The 23,621-nt window shown below is 37.2% G+C and overlaps 1 protein-coding gene across 3 annotated transcripts; it reads left to right on the forward strand.

Annotated features, from left to right (window-relative positions):
* Nucleotides 1-7,946: 7,946 nt before the first annotated feature.
* Nucleotides 7,947-18,317, forward strand: LOC133800694 (auxin response factor 1). Of its 3 annotated transcripts, none has more exons than XM_062238724.1 (15): nt 7,947-8,160; nt 8,974-9,066; nt 10,329-10,441; nt 11,748-11,843; nt 11,960-12,016; nt 12,196-12,348; nt 12,568-12,652; nt 13,186-13,276; nt 13,384-13,548; nt 14,268-14,387; nt 14,468-14,543; nt 15,518-15,683; nt 15,757-16,250; nt 16,638-16,828; nt 17,449-18,317. In XM_062238724.1, exons 2-15 carry the CDS (start codon nt 9,036-9,038, stop codon nt 17,618-17,620), a joined length of 2,010 nt encoding a protein of 669 aa, XP_062094708.1. In that variant the 5' UTR covers nt 7,947-8,160; nt 8,974-9,035; the 3' UTR covers nt 17,621-18,317. The 3 variants fall into 3 exon arrangements, with proteins under 3 accessions (XP_062094708.1, XP_062094722.1, XP_062094713.1); XM_062238738.1 differs by having other exon boundaries at nt 10,338-10,441; XM_062238729.1 differs by lacking the exon at nt 7,947-8,160 and adding an exon at nt 8,205-8,322.
* The last annotated feature ends 5,304 nt before the right edge of the window (nt 18,318-23,621 follow it).

The raw sequence follows: 23,621 nt of genomic DNA on the forward strand, positions 1-23,621 counted from the left end.
CAGAAAGGCCTCGCCTCTCCCGTTTAGTGTCCGGATTACTCTTCCAAGCAAACACAACACGGAAACTCGTCAACTCTCCCGGAGCTCATGAAGGGGTATCCTTCGGGGAAGCCCCTTCCAGGAGAAGCTCTTCGAGTGGTCTCCGCGGAAACAGTTCCGTGCCTCGCACGGAACAAAACCAAACGGTCGAGTCCTGGAGGAGGCATATTTGGAATGATATCCGCCTGACACAGGATCCCGCCTGACACGCCCGTCAGGTCAAAGCCGCACACATCCCAGCACGCCTAAGGGTACCTTTTCGCCTACTGTTCCGCTGACAACTTGGAAAGGACGGCTGACTTTGTGTGTTCCCCATACTTTCACGTAAATATACCCACATAGAGTCTTGTAGCCATGCTACTACAGTAATTGTATCCCTATTTATGGCTGGTGTAATTAAGACTCATGTACGTAGAGAAAAACCCTATTCTGAAACCCTAGCTATAAAGAGCCCTTCATTTTACAAGAAGAGGGACGGCCAACAGATCACATAGCAAAAACTCTACTAAAATCTCTCTAGCTTCATCTTCTTCAAGAGAACCCGAGAGAAACACTGTGAGTGTGTGAAGTTCTTGTACACCAGCCATCTTACTGTAACCTTTTCCAAGTATAATAACATCGACTCGTGGACTAGGGCTTGTTAACGCCTGAACCACGTAAAAACACTGTTTGTTTAGTTACGTTTTAACAGTTCTACAGTTCTTATCTTTTTATTATTCTGTTTGTATTCGTTTCTGAAAAACTCGGTAAACACTATAGATATCAAGCTTCTTTATGCTCATATCTCTGGCCATTCTTAATCCAGCGAGGAGTGCTTCGTATTCTGCTTCATTATTTGACGCGGTGAAGTCGAACCTGATTGCGCAGTGAAATCGATGCCCTTCCGGTGTTATCAATATCACTCCCGCTCCTGCGTGGGATTCGTTGGATGAACCATCCGTGAATAGCTTCCACGAAGGAGTTTTGTCTTGAGGCATGGGCACTTCAGGCTGTTCACACTGCTCACTGTCTGGGAGTTCGGTGAATTCTGCAACAAGATCGGCCAGTACTTGTCCCTTTATTGCTGCTCGCGGTGCATAAGTTATATCGAACTGCCCTAGTTCGACTGCCCATTTCAACAATCGCCCAGCCGCCTCAGGTTTTTGAAGGACTTGCCGAAGGAGCTGGTCGGTTAGAACTGTGATAGGATGGGCTTGGAAGTAAGGACGCAACTTCCTGGAGGCTAGTATTAAGCAATATGCTAACCTTTCGATTGGCGGATATCTTAATTCTGCACCGATTAGCCTCTTGCTGACATAATAGACTGCTTTCTGTACGCCTTCTTCCTCTCGTACTAGTACTGCACTAGCAGCAACTTCAGTAATTTCCAGATAAATAAACAAAGTTTCTCCTTCAATCGGTTTTGACAGAATGGGAGGTTGCGCCATATGAGCTTTCAAAGCCTGGAATGCTTGTTCGCAGTCTCCCGTCCATTCAAACTTCTTATTGCCCCTGAGTAGATTGAAGAAAGGGACACATTTGTCAGTTGATTTGGAGATGAATCTACTCAGAGCAACGATCCTTCCGGTCAAACTTTGTATATCCTTGATCTTCTGCGGCGACTTCATGTCAATCATGGCTTTTATCTTGTTGGGGTTGGTTTCGATTCCTCTTGAATTTACTATAAACCCCAAAAACTTCCCTGATCCGACTCCAAAGGAACATTTGAGGGGATTCAACTTCATCTGGTACTTATTTAACACATTAAAGCATTCTTGTAGATCCCTCACATGTCCTTCTGCCTTCTTAGACTTTACCAGCATGTCATCCACATATACCTCCATGTTTGCACCGATCTGCTCTTTAAACATGTGGTTGACTAGCCGTTGGTAAGTCGCACCTGCGTTTTTCAGTCTGAAGGGCATGACTTTGTAACAGTATAAGCCTGTATCGGTCCGAAAGCTGGTGTGATCCTCGTCAGGGGGATGCATGCTAATCTGGTTGTAGCCTGAATATGCATCCATGAACGAAAGGATCTCATGTCCTGCAGTCGCATCGACCAGCTGGTCGATCCTTGGCAGTGGGAAGCAGTCTTTTGGGCAGGCTTTATTGAGGTCTGTGAAATCCACACAGGTCCGCCACTTGCCGTTGGGCTTGGGGACCAGCACCGGATTCGAGACCCACGATGGATAGAATGCCTCCCTGATAAACCCATTCTCCTTAAGTCTTTCGACTTCTTCTTTTAAGGCTCTTGATCTATCTTTATCGAGCAGCCTTCTCTTTTGTTGCACGGGTGGAAAAGTTTTGTCTATGTTCAAGACATGGCTGATTACCGTAGGATCTATCCCCACCATGTCTTTATGCGACCAGGCAAAGACTTCCTGGTTCCTTCGCAAGAATTCCATCAGTGCATGCTTCGTGGTAGGCTCTAAATTTTTCCCAATTTTCACGACTCTGGTCGGGTCTTTTTTGTCGAGTTGGACCTCCTCTAGGTCCTCGACGGGTCCAACATTCTCTTAAAAATCCCCAAAGCGAGGATCCAAATCTTCATCCTCACTTTGGGCAACACCCTATTTGGTGACTTCACCACCTGATTGGGCTTGCGTATCTATTGCCATCTGCAATCGGTCTGGGGTAGTGCTCCTCGACGTTCCACTTTTCGCCTTTGTGATTGAGGCGTTGTAGCACTCCCTGACTTCCCTTTGGTTTCCCAAAATGCGTCCTACCCCCGCGTCTGTCGGGAACTTCATGGCTAAGTGCCACATAAAGATGACGGCCCGTAGACCAACCAGTATGGGCCTTCCGATAACGGCGTTGTACGCTGAAGGACAATCAACCACTACAAAGGTGGCGAGTAATGTCCTTGTTGCAGGCGATGTACCCGTCGTTACTGGAAGTTTGATCATTCCGGCTGGGGCGAGTCCTTCTCCAGAGAAGCCGTATATTCTTTGATTGCAGGGCTCCAAGTCCTTTACGGACAATTTCATGCGTTCCAGTGTTGATTTATACAGGATGTTCACCGAACTTCCTGTATCGACTAGTAATATTTTTACCATCATGTTGGCCATCTGAATGTCCACGACCAGCGGATCAGAATGTGGGAACCGGACGTGCTGGGCATCGTCTTCAGAGAAGGTTATCTCATCTTCCTCTGACCGAGCCTTTTTCGGTGCACGGTCCTCCACAGTCATCATCTCGATGTCCTGGTCGTGGCGCAGAGTCCGAGCATATCGTTCTCTGGCCTTTCCGCTATTTCCCGCAAGGTGCGGGCCTCCACAGATGGTTAAGAGTGTTCCAGCCACGGGGGCAGGCTGTAATGGTGGCGAGCGTTGGCGTGTGGACGCCTGCTCGTTGCCACCTGGAGCTTCTCGTTGGGAATTTCCCGAGGCCCGTACGTACCTTCTCAAGTGTCCTTGTCTAATAAGGAACTCGATTTCGTCCTTTAACTGGTTGCATTCGTTAGTGTCATGTCCGTAGTCGTTATGGTAACGACAGAACTTGGTAGTGTCTCTTTTCGAAATGTCCTTTCGAATGGGCCCAGGTTTCTTGTAAGGCACACTAGAGCTTGTGGCCTGGTAAACCTCTCCCCGAGACTCAATGAGGGCAGTGTAGTTAGTGAACCTAGGTTCATAAAGATTACCCTTGGCTCTTTTGTTGTCGGAGGTGGAAGGCTCGTTATACGGCCGTTTCCCACCATTCTTGCCATTACCGTTGCCATTTCCGTTGCCTTTGCCGTTGCCATTAGGTTTGGAACCATTGGCGGCTTTGGCGGGTTCGGCGGCTTTCTTACCCTTGTTCGAGGGTTTTCCATCATCAGCAATGGCCTCTTCGAGCTTGATGTAACGATCAGCTCAGTCCAAGAACTCCTGGGTTGTTTTAACTCCTTCCTTTCGAAGACTTTTCCAGAGGGGAGAGCAACGTTTAACCCCTGCGGTAATGGCCATCATCTTGCCTTCGTCTCCTACTGTTTTTGCTCCAGCTGCCGCTCGCATAAAGCGCTAGACGTAATCCTTCACTGACTCTCCGTCCTGCTGGTGAATCTCGACTAGCTGGTTTGCTTCGATTGGGTGCACACGACCCGCATAGAACTGTCCGTAGAACTCCCTTACGAACATTTCCCAGGAAACTATGCTTGCTGGCGGGAACTTAAAGAACCACTCCTGCGCTGCTTCAGAAAGTGTTGCAGGGAAGATCCTACACCGAGCGTCTTCGGACACTTTCTGAATGTCCATTTGAATCTCAAACTTATTCACATGCGAGACCGGGTCCCCATATCCATCAAAGTTTGGGAGCGTAGGCATCTTGAACTTGCTGGGAGTTTCAGCGTTAGCTATCCTTTGGGCGAAAGGAGTGCCTTTCCTCCTATCTTGGTCGATGTAAGAAGTCCTTCCTCCGACCAGCTGCTGCACAGCCTGGTTGAGTGCGTCTATCTGGGCTTGCACTGCGGTAGGAATCACGGTGGCCTCTGTTGCTGGGGGAATGTTCTCGCCGTGCCTCTCGCGACGATCATTGAGTACATCTCTCAGGTCCTCTTCTCTTCTTCGCTGCTCGCTACCACCGAGCTGGTTGAAGACATTATTTTGTCTGGGCTGCCCCCCAGCATCCTGTCTATTTGGTTGGTCATCTTGAGGAACTTGGCTCCTGCTTTTACCTCTTTCTCCATTCCTCCCACCGGCATTTCCCTTGCCTGAGTCAGCCTCATTGTATCCGTGGCCATCTCTGAACCTTGACTGGTTATGGTGAGATCGGCTGTTTCCCCGATGCCCGTTCCTGGCTGAACCATCCCGAGCGTTAGAGGGTGGTCTGCGCTGGTCGTGGTGTCCCCGTGCACCATCGTGCTGTGGGGGGCCCCGGACCGCAGAACCTAACTTTGAGTCTCTCCTGTTGCCAGGAGGGTACCGACCTCTGTTCGGTAGGTTCGACCCATCATCCCCATGGCGTCTAGGGCTGCGAGGCTGATGCTCGGCCCTATTCTGCCTCTGTTGCGGGGGATTACCCCGAGCAGCTTGGGATGGTGGCTGCGCCTCAGGATCCTGTGGGACATCGTCATGGGGCATCTGAGGCTGCTCGGGACTTTGCGGACTTGAAGGCTGAATCGGTGGGCTCGGATTAGGACCTCTCTGGGTTGGCCCATTCACCGGTTGGTCAGGCTGCGAGGCAGGTGCAGCCTGATTTCTCGCCAACAGCAAGGCTGCCTCCAGGGCTGCCATGGCTTCGCTCTGGCGGCGATCCACCTCCGCCTGTCTTTCGCTCAATTCCGCGTGCTGCCTTTCTATCTCCTGCTGCTGCCGTGCCATAACTTCAGCGGCAGTCTCCTGACTGGCTCTCAGATTAGCCAGCTCTTCTTGCAACGCGCCCAGAGTACTCTTCAGCGTCGCGTCGTCCATTTCCTCCTCTTCAAAGTCCAGTTGTGGCTCATCCTCCGCCATGCTCGCAGGGGGAGGAGGAGGTGGCCGGTTAGACGGTGCAGCGGCGGCCGCCTGCCCAGTTTTCTTTCCTGCTTTCGCCATTGGTTTTCTTAACAGCAATAAATCAATCTCTCAATGAAAGCACCAGAATGTTGACCCAAGATTTGGCCAACTGACACGGAGTCAAAACGTGATTGATATGAACGAATGTATAGAGAAGAACGTAATGACAAAAGTAAAGAAAACACAGTAATTTATAGTGGTTCGGCCCCAGGATCTGGTAATGACCTACGTCCACTTAGACTGATATTGATATAAGAATCAGAAGGGTGATCAAAGAACCAGGGTTCGATGAGTTTCACTAACCTCTGAAGAACAATACAAGTTTACTTGGAGAATTACTATAGTTTCGAATGATTCAAAAGCCAAAAGTCCCTTCCTTTAAGCTATCTCTTGTTATTTATAGGCTCAAGGAGGGTTACAAAAGATTGTTACAGATATTCTTTCCTGAATAATCGGATACCCAGAAGATTGTATGAGATAAATTCGGGATTCATAAAGATCTTCCCATAAATGTTGCCTTGTACACGGAACCATCGACCAGACTGGTCGCGGGTAAGACGGGCTTACCCTGCTTCTACGGTGTCTTCTGGTCGATGCTCTAGCAGACGCTTCCAGGTGTCAGCCACGTGTCCAGAGATTACTTGCCACGTCACCAATGCTAATTTATTGGATAACACACCGTTTCTACCATGGCATAGTTTAATGGTTATGTCATTTGATACTAGTAAATATATAATTTATTGAAACTGGACCATTTATTATATAAATAAATTGATGTGATTTTAAGGGTGTAAAATGATGATGATTAAGGGTTTATCTTTATAGAAATAAGAGTAGTTATTTATATGATTTGATATTGATAATAATTATGTTTATTAAAGGCTTTTATTTGTTTTGTTGTTTATGACATGCAATTGATTTTCTATCAAGTTATGTTAAGGGAATGATTCCACCGTTTTTTTGTTGGATACTTGAAAGTAGTATTTTAATAGTGTTCGATTAATGACATAGCTAGTATCAAGTATTAACATATCATTAGGTTGCAATTTGAATACCAAAAGGTATATTGGTGTATTATATACTACCAACTATATAATGTTTAATAACAATTGAAATTATTGTTTAGAATTTGGTTATGGATACCAAATAGTATATTTCAAGCTAGAACACTAATCATATTGATACTATGTTTTCAAGTATAATTATAGTCTAACATATGTTGTATTTATATTGAATTTGTAGGAACATGGATATGGTAATGATAGTTGTGTACTACAATGGTATTTGGGAGGATACATCTAATTATAAAGATCATGAAGTGACTGGAATATTGAAATAAATAAGGAAATAAATTGTAGCTGTGTAAATAAGGAAATAAATTATAGCTTTGTAAATGATATATGATGTTAAAAAAAAGTTGGTATAATAAATAGGTAAATAAAATATGATTGTATGTTGTTTATGCTAATTAATATTATAATATGGGTATATTAAAATATCAATTTTATATTTGTAATTATTTATATTATAATGTGTGTGAGTGTAAATCTTTCAATTTTAATTTTGAGTTTAATTAGTTAGAGGAGAATTAGTGTATAGTTTTTTTTTTTAATTTAAATAATTTTAATATATATTTTATTTTAAAAATAATTTATGAGTTTAACCAAATAAGTTAGCATAGTTGTCCATAGCTGTCCAGATTAGTCATAAGCCAACTACAGAATTAAGGAGCGAGTAGGGATCAAGTTTATAGAGTATTTGGGTAGTTTCATTTCACTGCTGAAAAAACCTTGTAGTTACTTGTATCAAACCAAAAAATAAACTTATATAATTTGACGAGCGATCCCTTTTGGTTTTAAGTCAAATTCTTCCCTGTAAATCCCATGGACAGTGGACCCCAATCAGAATGGTCATATGTACAGTACTACCTTTGATAAAAAAAAAAGGACAGGACTAATCAGTAATTTCACCTAACCACCAATAATTACAATCTCTTTATTATAATAATAATAATAAAAATACTTAAACATGGGACAGTCAGTCAGTCAGTCAGACACAAGACAAACCCAATTAATAATTAATAAAATTGTAATTAATACACTAATCCTAAAAATTTATTAAAATTGAGAGGGAATGGATTCGTTGCGCGTGGAAAGTGGGACAGAAAGAGAAACTTGTAGGGATTTCAGGGTACTCAATGGAAAGCTGTTCCTCTTCTGACTTTCTCTCTCTACATTTAGAGGGAGACTGAGTGCATATTACGCCCCTTATCTCTCTACTCAGTATCTGAAAATAATAATTAAAAAACTTAAAAAAAAATTGGCCACTCTAAACTCTATCTATCCATATTAAAAAGAATTTATTGTTTATTAATAAAATATCTGTAAAAATTAAATATACACATTTATTATATTCATATAAAATTAAGACATATATAGAGAGAGAGAAAGACAGTGTATGTTTGTATGAGAACAAAACAGAAAAAAGTAAAAAAAAATAAGGCAGAGAAGAGGTCGTGTCGGCTTCAAACAAACACGACCTTATCATCGTCCTCCTCCTCGTCGGATCCCCAAACCCATACCTCACAAATCGATCAAATTTTTCTCAGACCTAGTTCTGCGTCACTGCTTCTCTCGCTCGGGCCGAAACAGCCTAACAATTATTTTTTTTGGTAAATCATACTCTTATGTAGTATGTACAGTTTTTTTTTGTTGATTTTTATGTATTTATGCTTGTTGAGGGTTTTTGTTTTTGGGGGTCTGTGTCTTGTTGTACTGTAGTAGTGGAAAATCTGTGCGATCTGGTGCTTGAGGGAGGGGTTCGTGTTTGGTTGGTGAGAAAATGAAATGTTCCTTTTCTTGAGCATATGAGAAATGGGTATTACTTATCTTTTTTAAGGATCCGGTGAAAATCGAAAGCATTTTTTTTGGTTATTTTTATTTAATTTTTCAATAAAACTTTTGTTTAATTTTGCTTCCTCGTTTCATGTTTCCCTGAATTGTTGTTGGGAGCCATCAAATTGTATTAATGGGTATTAAACACATTGTGTTACGGATCGTACATAAAATTGATAGCTCTGTTAAATGCGAAATGAATTAGAGGTGTTTATGGTTTTCTTATTTTCAAAATTTCAACAAAAATACGTCTCTTGAAAATGAGGGAGTTTTATTACTTCAGATGAAAAAGAGTTGATAATATAACGGAAAAAGGTACAAATTTTACTGCTTACAATTTGGATTGAGAGAATCAAAAGCCAACCTTTTCTTTTTCTTGCTGCATTTAAGTCACAAAGCAGGCTGCACTGACACAACAGTAGCTAGAGAAGGCTTTAGCTCTCAGATTCTGAAACGAGTTTTGCATTGATTAAGGGTTTTAATTACTGGGTTTGGTTTAGTTGTTGGTAGAATTAATTGGTACTAGTTGGTTTCGTTGCCACATTTTATGCGAACAATATTTTATTAACTGCTGACTTTATATTGAACAGGTTTGAGGGCTTGTTAAAGATTCTGTCATTCTGTGTGGTCTTTTGCTATTGCGTTCCCAGCTATGAATCCTTACTCCAACGGAAGCCCTCCAGGTTTTAGTTTTCCCTTCACAAATGATTTCATCGTCATTAAAATAGTGCAATTCTTTTGTTGGCTGTTAATGCTATATATGTAGGGCAGAGGTTTTACAATTTGGGAATCGCCCCTTGATTCATCGTATAATCAAAAGTGGTTTATAGTTGATGATGTTAGTTGAGTGAAGATTTTTTGCACGTATATTCATATATGTTGTGAATTGTGATAGTTTTTAACGCATTATTTTTGTTGATGATACATTTTTATCAAAGCAATTTTTTTGACATTTAGGAAAGTTAACCTTATGCAGTTTTGCTATAGCAGATCTTGTATTTTAGGTTTTTGGATAATCATAAATCAACACTAGTTTTTCTTTAATGCAGAGAAGACTTTAAATTTTGGGATATTAGTGTGGTTTGGGTGTAGAACTGTTGAGTGTACCGCCCCCCTAAGCTTACTAAAATTTAGATGACAGACTGGTTTTTGATTTACCTTTTTCAGCTATAATCAAACGGTGTATACAGAAAAATCCCATCTTTAGAGAAATTGAACTTGTTAGTGTATTGTGTTGCATATACACAAATAACTCTTTAATGTTGTCAGAATTAAAATGTCAAGAGTTGACCTATATATCACGGTTTGAAACTGTGCTGGTAAAGAGCTTGGGGAATAGGGCTGTAAATCTAAACTTTATTTGCTAGAGAAAGCACTTATACTTTGAATGAGGTTTTGTCTGTTTGGAAATGAACAAGTTCGAACTTGTTTAGTCTATTTAGGAAGGCTTGTGTAAGGGATTGTTCAGGTGACTCAATAATTTTTTTTAAAAAGAAACTGAACTCGTATTAATATATATGTGGATGATTAAAATTAGACTAGTAGATTACAACAAAAAGCTCCAACCTCTAGTTAAACCGGCAAATAAAATTCCTGTAATTTTTTTGTCATTGAATCACTAAATGCTACCCTATATCTAACTTTATACATATATTTCCTATATCTCATATTTTTGATCTTTAGAGATGAACTTTATTTTGTTTAAAATGTGATAATTAATTTTTTGAGGTAAATATTGAATGAGATCGAAATGTCAACTTTGCGTGATACTTTGGTGGGTTGTTTTTCGGCTAGTACTTTTGTAATGCTAAGCTGTTTTCATTTTCTTGTTACACTTACATCCAGTGACTGGTCATAATTTGTTCAATATACATCATGCTGGATTTTGCTGTTTCTGTTTTTATCTGAATGTCATATAGTTTAACTCCGTAATTTTTAATGATAGCATCCTCAGATGAATTGTTCAAGGAATTATGGCATGCATGTGCTGGACCACTCGTCACCCTTCCTCGTGAAGGGGAGCGAGTTTATTACTTTCCACAGGGTCATATGGAACAGGTATGTTTAAGCTTTTACTCTCTCCCTCTCTCTCACGCTGTGCACGTGAACTTTCAAAATGTGATTCTTCTGGTTGTTTTGAATCTTTTGATTTTCTTGGACCCAGTTTTACTTTACTTCAAAAAAGTTCGTTAAAAATATTCTCTCTCTAAACTAAAGCATTCCATTAAAATTGCTAGTTACAAATTACTTATTTTATTATTATCATTTACTGGAACCGAGAACCATCATTGTTACTATAGATAAGTAGAAACCATTATAAGGGACATGATGTCGCCAAATAAGATAATAACAAACAAAAAAGGAACTCAACTTCCTCACCAAAATCACAGTATATCTATAAAATCTTTAACATCAACAACAACCCAAACTGAATAATTTTTTAGGATAAGCTAGAAGATATTGAGATTTTGTGGGACAACATTTAAGTATTGTGTGGCTTTTATGGGTTGTTGATGTAAATGACTTCCAAAGCTTGCAACCTCTACCATTTCTGGCACCATCAAGTCTTCTTGCATAGGAAAATGGAGCAATAAATGATCCAGATACTTGTTATTGCTTTTGTGTAGCACACACACATCAATTAGGAGACCCAAAAAAAAAAAGAGGATTTGTTTGCCGCAACATGTCATTTTACGTTTGGGGTAACAATTTATTTCCAAACAATTCTTCATTTTTTTTCTTTATTTATTATTATTGTCATATTTTTTTTCCTGGAAAGAAACAAGACTACTTTCTTTTAATAGAAATGTTACAAACCAAAGAGAAAGCAGGAAAACACCCTGCACTAGATGACTAGAAAGAAAGAGAAAAAAATAAGCTTTTTAAAGGTGGGGCCAACTAATATTGGAGTGTGAAATGAGTAAAGCTTTTGAATGGGAGAACTAATCCTATATAAATGTGATTAATTTTGAGGAATAGAAATTTGTAACCAAATTCTAAGGTGGCAACTGACAAGGATCTATAATTAATTTATCACAATCCTTATTCGACCTTCAACTACTGAATATATCCTGAGAATTATGCAGAATTTTACCAATTTTTTTTTTCCATTCTATATTTGCTTTTAATTTTATTGGCATAATACCTCCCTTTCCAAAGGAGACAAGTTACCCTTCCTAGAGAAGTTAACTGTACATAAGGGCCTTACTATGAGAACACAAGTTACCCAGTATGATAATCAATTACCCAGTAAGATCTAAATTAAAATCTTGATGGAAAATTTATATTTTAAACCTATATCAGAAACATGCATGTATATTTTTTGAAGTCCAAAATTTGTTTCTTTGTTGCTTATTCAATGCAGCTAGAAGCATCAATGCATCAGGGTCTGGAGCAGCAAATGCCTTCATTTAATCTACCATCTAAAATTCTTTGTAAAGTTGTTTATGTTCAGCTGCGGGTAAATTATGTCATTCACATTCTATTGTCTTATAATGAAGTTTCTGTTTTTTTCAAGCACTGGTTGGTTTCTTTTAAGATCATAATTTTTATTTTTACTTTTACTTTGAAAAATAGGCTGAAGTAGAAACAGATGAAGTTTATGCACAAATTACTCTATTACCAGAACAGGATGTGAGCTTTCTTTTCGTTTTATTGTCACTCTTATGAGTTTCATTGCTGATTTTGTGTTGTATTTTTGTGTGCCTAACATGATTTAAGCAGCTTTCAAAGCTGATGCATGATATCTTTGTCCTTTAACTCTGTTCTCTTTAATCACACTTGCTGTACTCGTATGTATTCTTGTGAATCAGCAAACTGAGTTGACAAGCCCAGACCCTCCACCTGCTGACCCTCCAAGGTGTACAGTGCATTCATTTTGCAAGACACTCACTGCATCTGATACTAGCACTCATGGTGGATTCTCTGTTCTTCGGAGGCATGCAGATGATTGTCTGCCACCACTGGTAGCCTCAAAATTTTAAATTTTGTTTTCACGTTGAGATTATACATGTTTTTAAACTTACTTAGCTCTGCACATATTTTCATTTAAACACACACACAGAAATGCATGTATTCTTTAGGATTCGAATAAAATTTATGTTCTCCCTTTCCTCTGTTGGGAGTGCCTTTGGTGTGTAGTTCCTTTACATATTGTATGTGCTATAATTTTGTTATCTTTTCAGGATATGTCCCAACAGCCACCATGGCAGGAATTGGTTGCCACTGATTTGCATGGAAATGAATGGCATTTTCGTCATATATTTCGAGGTTGACTATTCTTCTTTGGCTTGTTGTAGTAAATATCATTCGGCTGGGAACCAAATTATATCAAAACTTTGAGGCGGGATCCATTTAAGTTGCATTTAATTCTGTCATAAGTTTTCTTAGTTTGTGGTGCATGCCGCTTATTGTTCCTGGATGTGCTGCCTTTTATTGCTGGATGTTTATTGTTGGATGTTCAGATCTAATTTGCTTTGCACCGTCATATTTTTTTTCCTTTACTGAGTTGCTAGAATACAAACTGGTTGTAGAAAAGTGAGCAACTTCCGAGAAGTAACTCTATTTATCTTGTGGCTTAAAATAGTTTCTTCCATATGTCTTCTTTTTTCTCAAGAAGTTTGATGGCCCCAATATATTTATGTGATGGCACTTTTGCTAATTTTTGCTGTCATGCTAAGTGGATTCAATGAGCTTGCATTGTTTTGATACTTCTTTTTTTTCAAAAAAACTTTTGTCTTCCTAGTGTGATGTTAACAAGTTCCTACACCACTGGAATACTGATATTAAAAGATTGGCTACAGGGCAACCGAGACGTCACTTACTTACAACTGGGTGGAGTGTCTTCGTTAGTTCCAAGAAGTTGGTAGCTGGTGATGCATTTATTTTTTTAAGGCAAGTTCTCTTGCAGAAGTTAAGGGAAAAAAAGAAGTGGGTTTGTGTTTTTATAATACTATTAGAAGATTTCAGTTTAGCTTATATTTTAATTTATTTTTCTCCAGAGGTGAAAATGGAGAGCTGCGTGTTGGAGTTAGGAGACTCATGAGACAACCAAGCAATATGCCGTCTTCTGTGATTTCTAGTCACAGCATGCATCTTGGAGTTTTAGCTACAGCATCTCATGCCATATCAACTGGAACCCTCTTTTCTGTCTTTTACAAGCCAAGGTCTTGTTTCTTCTTGCTTAGTTGAGTGCGCAAACATATGGATAGTTTGTTCTATATTATTCGTGTTTTTTGCTTTCTGTCACTTGTTTATTGTTTAGTTTGTTCTATATTATTCGTGTTTTTTGCATTCTGTCACTTGTTTATTGTTTAGATAAAGGCTTCATTGTAAGTTGGACCAGGTATATGCTGTACTGGATTTTCTGATATTGGTTCTTAAATAAATAAAAAAAGAAAAGGGAAGCTAGTGGTTTTTGGGCTAGGTGCAGTTTATGTGTTCTGAATTTTGTTAGTTTTGAAGTAAGCTGATACTTCTGCACACCTAGAAGAAGAGGAATGAGATCTCTTTTTTCTTTCTTCTCTTTTTTTTTTCATTGTATTGAGGCATTTCCAAATCTTATTCTAAGTTATAATGGAGAAAACAGGGAAAAGGAAGATTGTAAAGTTTGTCTAGATTGATGTTGGCAATGACATGATTAATGTACTCTTCAAGTTTATTTTTTATATCCTGCTTCTTGTGTCAATGAGTTGGATTATCCCCCCTGCTTCTTTCCTTTTGTTTTTCCTCAAACTTACATTTTGATTGTATTTTCTCTGATAAATTAAAAATAAGTTGCCTACTTGGTTTTTACTGTATCCACATCTTCTTGTGTCAATAAGTTAGATTATCCCCCTGCTCCATTAAGTAATCTTTGGCTGAAATTGCTTCATTTGGTTACCAGGACAAGTCGGTCTGAGTTTCTTGTGAGTGTCAACAATTACCTTGAAGCTCGCAATCACAAACTCTCTGTTGGAATGAGATTTAAGATGAGATTTGAGGGAGAGGAAGTTCCTGAGAGAAGGTATGTTGTCTGACTTTAGATTTCCAAGGATGTGTATAATTGTGTCCTCATGTATTTGGTTCACATTCACTATATTACAGATTCAGTGGTACAATTGTTGGTGTGGGAGATAACACCTCATCTGGATGGGCTCATTCTGAATGGCGGTCGCTAAAGGTTTGCTTCTTTTTCCAATACTATCTTGGTTGATACTCTGGCCTTGCTGAGCAGTTTGAACTTGTGACTTTCATTTGAACCATGCCATCTTATCCTTGTTTGAATGGAATTTATGGCATCAACTTGAATCTTCTTATGTTACAAATTTTCAGCATCTGCTGGAACAGTTTTATTAAATAACTTGTGTAGTTTTGAAAAAAATGTAAAGATTTTAGGAACTTTATCCGTCGTTGGAAAATAAAAATGTTTGTGAAGAAGCTGACTAATAAAGGGATTCTAGTTGTAAGATATCTATTGAAACCTCTGCTGGAATTGAGATCTCTTTCAAAGAGAAATATATCAAATTTCTGAGTTTGTTTTTGTATATTATATGGATGATTCAACCTGCAAGGACCATGATTGGGAATTATTTTACCACCGTTCTCTGTGGTAACAATTTTTAAATACAGAAATAAGGTTGCCTAGGAAACTTCTAAAAGAATTTTCAACTCTCTGTTTGAAGACGCAGGAAACAGAAAACAAAATTGAATGTAAACAAAACATTGAGCCATTTGGCTGGAGAGGAATGGTAGGACTTGTTAAATAGGCATAATAAGCTGGAAATTGGAAATTGGAATATTTCTAAGATTTATTATTGATAAACATAAAAAAAAGAGATTAGAAGTCGGTATTTTCAACCATACTGATATTTAGCTTTTGCTATTATTTTAGCCTCTTTTTTTAATACGAGTTTACCTGCATTTTATGCCTTATTATTGACTCCCCTTGCATGCCTTTATATTGTGGGGAGACATGGTAAGGACTTTGTATTGTCAATAAACTTCAAATGGGTTTCTCTTATGAATGCAAAGACTAGCTTCCTCTAAAATTAGTTTCATCAAAAGACTAATTAAATGGCTTTGCTTTTTGGTTGATTAATATTTGTTATCATGCCTTCTTATTTTGAATTAAAATGTCTGTATAATTATTTTCAGGTTCAATGGGATGAACCATCATCAATAATGCGACCTGAAAGAGTATCTTCATGGGAATTGGAGCCACTTGTGGCAACTCCTCTCCCAACTTCTCAACCTACCCAAAGAAACAAGCGCTCAAGGCCTTCTGCTTTACCCCCACCTGCCTCAGAACTTTCTGTTCTTGGTATGCTTAGTTTTTGTCCAGTCATTCTTATATTCTGCCATCATGTTTGATTCTTCATTCAAATTTTCTTTAGGTACATGGAAATCTCCGGGGGACTCTCCCTCAGCATTCTCATACTGTGACCAACAACGTGGACAAGAACTCCATCCGTCACCCAAGTTTAGTTCTGCTTCAAAATCAAACTCTCATGGCTTTAGTGGGAACAGCAACCTGGCTACCATGTCCAGCAACACAATGTACTGGTCCAATCGAGTGGATGCAGTAACTGAGTCTTTCTCTATCTACAAAGATTCTGGAGAAAGGAAGCAGAACACTGGGAATAGCTGCAGGTTGTTTGGTATTCAGCTAGTTGACAATTCCAATTTAAAAGACACTTCACCTGTGGTGGCAGCCACTGGGAGTTTTGGGGATGCTCCACAAATTCCCTCCTTAGATGCTGAATCTGAGCACTCTGAACCATCAAATGTTAATCGAGCTGATCATCCTTCTGTGAGTTATGATGCTGAAAAATCGAGTCTGAGATCTCCTCAGGAGTTGCAAAGTAGGCAAATTAGAAGCTGCACGAAGGTAGTTATTAATATTTTCATCCTTGGTGTAGAGTCGTGTTTTCTCTGTTTCTTTCCTTTCCCTGTGCTTATGCAAGCTGTGGGTACTGACGTCAAGCAGTCCTATCCATGGAATACCTGTTCTTAGGTCATTTTCTGACTTCTAGAGATTCTTGCACCTTTTTGTCTTTTTTCTTCCTCCTGTCAGGCTTTGTATAGTTTTCAATTTTTTCTCCCCTCAAATATTTGAGATTTGACTTTATCTGTGAGGGTGCAATTTTTTAATAAACTGGCATCACTTATTGGTTTAGTGTTCCTCTTCTCCGCTGCTTGCCTGTAAACCAGTTGCTTCTACTTGGTGTTTCCGTGTTTGTACTGTCTGACTCTCACAGAATATATTTCTTTATAGGTGCACATGCAAGGGATTGCAGTTGGAAGAGCTGTAGATTTGACAAGATTTGATAGATACGAGGATCTCTTGAGAAAATTGGAAGATATGTTTGACATTCAGGGTGAGCTTTGTGGATCTACTAAGAAATGGCAGGTTGTCTACACTGATGATGAGGATGACATGATGATGGTTGGGGATGATCCATGGCAGTAAGTTTTATTTGACCATGTTCTTGACACGCGCATCTTTCTACTGGCACTTAATGTTGTCATTTAGATTTTTCTTTTTCCCATTTACTGAAGTGTGGGTTCACAACTATTTGAAGTTGTAGCTCTTCTGCATCATAGCACATGAGGTGTTCTACTCTATATATTTACATGCTAAGTGTTACAATGATTTGATTTGCTGGATGTATTAAGGATTTTTTTAATAATCTTCTGCCACCTGAATTAATCTGCTGAAATATTGTCCTATATTAGATTAGCATTAATTTTCACATTGCGGGTTGAGCAGAGGTGCACTTAAGTTTTAGAAGGTAGGTGTGGGTGTGTGTCATTTAGCATCCATATCTCTTTCTATCTTGCTTATGAAACTTTATTAGATTAGCATTAATTTTCACATTGCTGGTTGAGCAGAGGTGCACATTAGTTTTAGAAGGTAGGTGTGTGTGTGTGTGTGTTATGAAACTTTATGTGATTGAAGAATGAAGAACGTTTATTTTTCCAAAGATTGTCTCATATTTTCTTCTCAATCACCAACTGGATGTGCCTATTGTTTTCTAGCCTTGTTTAATTTTAGTGTTGTTAAATCTTTGGTTTCCCTATTGCAGTGAGTTCTGCAGTATGGTGAGAAAGATTTTTATATACACAACAGAAGAAGTGAAAATGTTGTCTCCCAAGATAAAGCTCCCTGTCCGTAAAGATGTTAAACCTGGAAAGCAGGAGTTTGAGTTGGCAGTCAACCCTGATGAACAATCATCAATTGTTGGGCCTGGATGCTGACGTTTGCACGTGTCTTGTGATGTAAACTTCGTAAAGAAAAAGAAAGAAATGGAAATCAGGTGGAGCGATGGATTTAACTGGACATTTTTTAAGATTGTAGGATGTTTCTACATGGAGCTGCTACTTATGCTTTGCCCACAGTTGGAACTATCCAATCAGTTTCATACTCTTAAGAAGGAAGTGCAGATCTCTAATGGACAATGCCATATGGAGAGTGAGTTTTTCTTCATACAAAGGATTTGGGTGTTTTGGTTATTTATGATCTAGTTTTGCCAAGAGAATCTCATAGTGCTTGTCTGCTCAGGCTTCAAATTGGTAACTCAAGTTATTTTTATGCTGTGTATGAAACAGACCAAAGCATAAGCTAGCTGCTCTCGTTTGACATTTTTTTGTTTGTTTATTGTCAAAGACTCGTTGCATTCCTTTTGTACATAAATATATAGCCTTTCTTGCTCTCAATTCCTGCCGCTGGTTGTGGTTCAACCTTTTCTTTTGGAAAGGTATTTCAATCTACGCAGGGGAAAGTTTGTAACCACATGGAGGTTTATATGCTCTGCCTTATTTTTGTTAGCTGGGAGTTTCTGTCTAATAAACTTGCTTTAGGGAGTATCTCAAGAATGTCCCGTTTATTTTTCAACCCAGAGTTTTAGGTTGGATTCTTAAAAAATAAAATATGTATCATCTTTCTTTTTTTTCCCTTCAAAGTATTATCAGCATATATATACATATATATATATATATATATATATATCTGTTATGGAAAACTTTTGCTTGCCTTATTATCTATTTCTAGTAGTTGTGCCTTTGTCCCTGTGTTTACCTGGTGAGGTATAAATGCTTGGAAAATGCTGTGCAAAGTTTAGTGTGGCACCTGATAATGTTTGTGCTGAAGTTATTTTTATGCTGTGGATACCCCAAAATAAAGAACCAAGACCGAGATGATGTGTAGCTTATTCTTATTTGAAAGGGGTGTATAAATAAATAAATAAATAAATAAAACTTACTGACTTTGAATAGTCTGTAGGCCCCTAGTTCTATAGTATGTAGAGGTTTCAGAACTTGCTAGAATCACTGTGTAAAAGGTGCCATTAATAAGTTAATGAAATTCTGAATTTAGTAATTACTAAATTAATTAAATCAGGTGAATTAATTAATTAAGGAGTAAAATAGTAATTAAATGTTGAAACAAATTTTAGATTTGTCAGGGTAGAATAAGAATTTGTTACGACATAAATTGAACACAATAAAAAGATTGCAAAAATAATAAAGAACACAACGAATTTTTACGTGGTTCAGAAATCATTTCGAATAACTTACATTCACGGGATTACGCTAAGAGAATAAGTCAATTAGTAAAGAAATAGTGTGTACAAAAGTATCGACTTAAACAATGTAAGACTCCCTCTTAAACTATTGTCGCAATCTTGTTGTATTCTTCTTTACGAATCTGGTTTTGATGAAACGTTGATTCTCTTGAAATTCCTTCAAAGAATAGCGAGTGCTCTCTTCCTCCCGAAGCGAGACTTTGATGAAATCTTCTCCCGAAGATCATTAGAAACACGTTCACAAGAGATACCACCTGTTATGAGGAACAAGATAGATATATTGACACGTGCACTCGGCACACACACAAAGATTAAGGTGAACAACTTAATCTTTACAAAGAAACACTCCTAAAAATACAAGTGTTTACAAAATACAAAATGGAGGAGGTGATTTTTCCAAATGCCTTGGCAAGGTATTTATAGCTGAGAAAAACGTCCAAGGCCAACTCTTTTGAAATTTTGCAATTAATACAAGGATATTCGCAAATTTCTTTGATTGAAAAAAATCTGCCAGCCAGGTTGATTGTGTTCCGACGAAACAGAAAACTTCTAAGTCAGCATAATCATCAGTCTTGACTGACTGTAACGAATTTGGTCATTTTTCTTGACTAGGTTCATTTTTGAATATTTCTTATCCAGAATAACTCAATCCCTGAAAATATGCAGCCAGAATAAATCAAATAAATTATCCTTATCACAAGATAAGATATTTGACTTTCCAAGAGCTCTTGCTATCTATTTATAGTTGTTTGTATGTTCTGAAGAACCTCTCTTGCAATCTGGAGTAATAAAGAAATGATTTGCAATTTTTCTTTGATTTAGAAAATCTGCCAGCCAGATTAATTCTGTGTCAACAAAAAATGAAACTGTTGAGTCAGCAATGACATCAGACTTATCTGGCAGAACGAACTTGGTCATTTCTTTTGACCATATTCATTTTCGAAAATATCCTTATTCCTGGATGTTCATAATCTCTGAAAATAATCTTACAAGATAATTTAAATACATTATTTTACCAATAAAGATTAATTGTGATAAATATGGTAAAAATATTGTATTCACACTATTGAACGAAAATAATAATAATAAAAAAATATATAATAATATATATTATTAAATGTATTATTATAAAAAGTGGTATCAGTCAAATTAGTGGAGATGAATATCTCCACTTTTCTCTCCACCTTCCTACGTTCCACTCTCACCACTCTTCAGATAACGTAAAATAGAGTTTATAAAAGGTGAAGTAAATCAGACAAAGAAAAAAAAGGAGGAAGAAGGAGAAAAGTCTGTCAAAATTCTGAGAGAAAATTCTGAAAGAGAATATGATAAAAAAAGAGAGAAACACCACAAAAAAAAATTACAAAAAAAAGGGTTAAGTTTTCATTCTTCAGGGAATTCTACAAAAGTAAGTACTAGGGCTTGCCCTTATTTTGGTTCTCATCTTTTTAAGTATAATTTCTCATCCAGTGATTCTCTTCTTTTGTCTTTGGTCCACTTTGGCCTAGGCCTTTTAAGCCACAAAATGTCTCCAAAAGTGAGATATAGCCAAAATGGAAAGAATAAAATATGATTTCTCTATGTAATTATGCTGCTCAAATTCTCCTAAAATTAAATTTGGTTTTTCATATTTTTTTATGGTCCACTTTGATCTAGGCTTCATTAGCCACAAAAGATCTCCAAAAAAGTGAGATATAGCCATGGAAGATATGATAAATCATAAAATTCATATATTATTATGCTATCAAAATTTCTTAAAATGTAAATTTTGATTAAACATCAAAATCAAGGCAACGAAATTTCCCGATATCCAATACTATATTGGAATGCAATTAGTAGCTATGTTAGGCAAAGGCCAAGAAATTATTGGGAAAATTCCTCAATTTGGCTAAGAAAAAGAGTTTGGAATCGGTAGTTATGTCAAAGTAAATATATATATATTAATATGGGCGATAAAAAGACCTCAAACTCAAAAATGCATATCATGTATGCGTGGGCTTAAACATAATAATTATATACAATATATACTATGTTCAATCGAGAATAACTATTCAAACAAAGGTCAAGAGTCATGACTTGATAATTCCAAGTCCAATTATTTGTATGTATGTATATTTAACAAAAGTTGATTCCAAAGTCCAGCGACCAAAATTGAAGTAATTAAAAAATGACGAGTCTAAATTATTTTGGTTATTTGAAAAGTCATGACTAATATATATATATATATATATATTCATCATTATTATTATAAATTTATATAAATATATAATATATACGTATTCGTGTGATATGGTTACAAAGAAAGAAATTTATGAGGAGTATATATGTATGTGGAGAAACTAAAAATATTGGGGTCATACTTGTTCATGCTAGATAATTACAGCATGTAGAAAGATATATAAGTATATGTGTGGTATGATATATAAAAAAAATGATGAGAAAAAAAATATATCATACTCATATGCATATATATTATATATAAACAAAAATTTGTTACCAAAATTGAAGAAGCAAACTTTGTTGAAGATGACTCTTTAAATTGAAGATAGATAATTGCCACAAATAAACCTTTATTGTCTCCTGGGAAATATATATATATATATATATAAGAGATTAAAACTATATATTTATATAATTGTTTATGATGTAAACAATCAAGAAGAACATATATACATACCCAAATATATGCTTCACTTTCTTCTCAAAGTTAAACAATGTCTCTCAAATTTGGAGAACTTTAAAGAATGCATTATATTGAGTATGGTAGAAGGTTTAAATAAACAAAAGATGATATCTTAATTATATTTCAAATTAAAATTCAAACTGAATTTTAGAATATAAAATAATAATATTATCTTATAAATATCTATATAAGATTTTATCACAAATATTAAATTCAAATCTCTAAAATTAAATTTGAATTTTAGTATATAGATATTATCTGATATTAAATTTAATTATTCACTACCAAATTTGGAATAATTAAATTAATAGATTCTAAAATCTGCCAAAATTAGTTTTGATCTCTTTATTTTATAAAAATAATTTTCTATAAATAAAGAGATTTCAACATAAAACAAAATTTTTAAATCATATCAAATGATAAAAAGAATTTTAAACAAGAGGTCTTTCACCTAAAATTTTTCAAAACATCACAAAAGATTGCTTTGAACTACATTTGACTTGATTCCCCTAAAGGATACGTAGGCAACTTAGTCATTAAAACTAAGTGCAGTCACATGAACCACAAGTTCCCAAAATTCCCAGATATCAAACACAACACTCAAAATTCCATAAAATGTCATTCACCTCAGAATTTTTCATAACTTCCAAAACATTAAATGATTCCATGAAATGGTCATCTATCGGAATTTCATAAATTTCTAAAAATACCATGAATTCCTATGAATGGTCATTTACCAGAATTCCTCCACTCATTTCCCAAAATATCTATCTAGAACTACAAGTGACTTGATCCTTCGTAAAGAAGGTATGTAGGCAGCTCAGTCAGTCAAATTTACTGAGTGCAGTCGCAATTCTAAATTCCTCAAAATTTTTCCAAAATTGTACAAGTACTTAATATCATCATAATTGGAATCAAAATGTTTTCCTTTAAATAAACAAGGTAGTAATTAAGAGGTTATTCTTATAATCTTGGATGGGTCGAACTTAAATTAATAAACTTTTATGCTATAAAATTGGCATAGGTGAAATTGTGTTTGACATTAATTTTAATATATTAAATTTGAAATTTTTGTCTAACATGATTTTTGGCACGTTCGGTGGGACCCATTCTTCTTTTCATCTCCAAATATGATGATTTTACAAAATCAAAATTTTAGTGCTAACGTTTTTGTTTATATCACAGGAGGAAAATGACACCACAAGTTATTATTTACTTCCATCAGTTACCAACTGTCGGCACTAATAATGGACAGAAGCCGAAGAGGAATCCGATTTTGGCCTCATTCTCTATTGGCAGGGTGCCTATCACTTACAATGTACCCAAACCAATGTTGAACTTGAAAACCACCACTGAAGCTCGGGAAGCCTTTAAAGGCAAGGTTACTAAAGGCACCACCAAAACTCAAGAAGCCTTGAAAGGCAAGGCAGCTAAAGGTTTCAAAAAGAGGAAAAATCGCTCCATCAAAAGAAACAACGCCAAAATTGCGAAAGCTTCTGCACCATTGCTTTCTGAGGTAGTTAAATCTACCAAAGAAAAATCACTACCAATCAGGGGTTACTCAGTTAACCATCAAAGGGAAGTGAACCAACAATCTGTTCAGATTATGATCGGTTCTATCCCTATCAACTTGCCCACAATGGCGTCTGTGATGGTCACTTTGGTCGTGGATGAAAAATTGCACCAACTCCCCAAACTTTGAGGATCACCAAGGCAACAACATCCTCATCTACACCAAGTACTCCCAAAATGTCAAAGTTAGTAAAATGTGACTCTATTATGCCTAAAGTTGGAATACTGACAAAATTTGCATAGTCAGAAATTCCAACAAGAAGCTCATCAAGTCATCAAAGACAGCAACAACCACTCGTGGAAGAGACTAGGCATTCGTTGGATCACCTGAGATTAGATGGAGGATTGAAGACACTTTCCTCTTTCCCAAAGAGGGCTAGAAGTTCACATCCGCGAGTCCCTAAAGCAAACCCTTGCTCGT

The sequence above is a fragment of the Humulus lupulus genome, chromosome 1 (genome assembly GCF_963169125.1).
Source record: "Humulus lupulus chromosome 1, drHumLupu1.1, whole genome shotgun sequence".
Classification (NCBI taxonomy): Eukaryota; Viridiplantae; Streptophyta; class Magnoliopsida; order Rosales; family Cannabaceae; genus Humulus; species Humulus lupulus.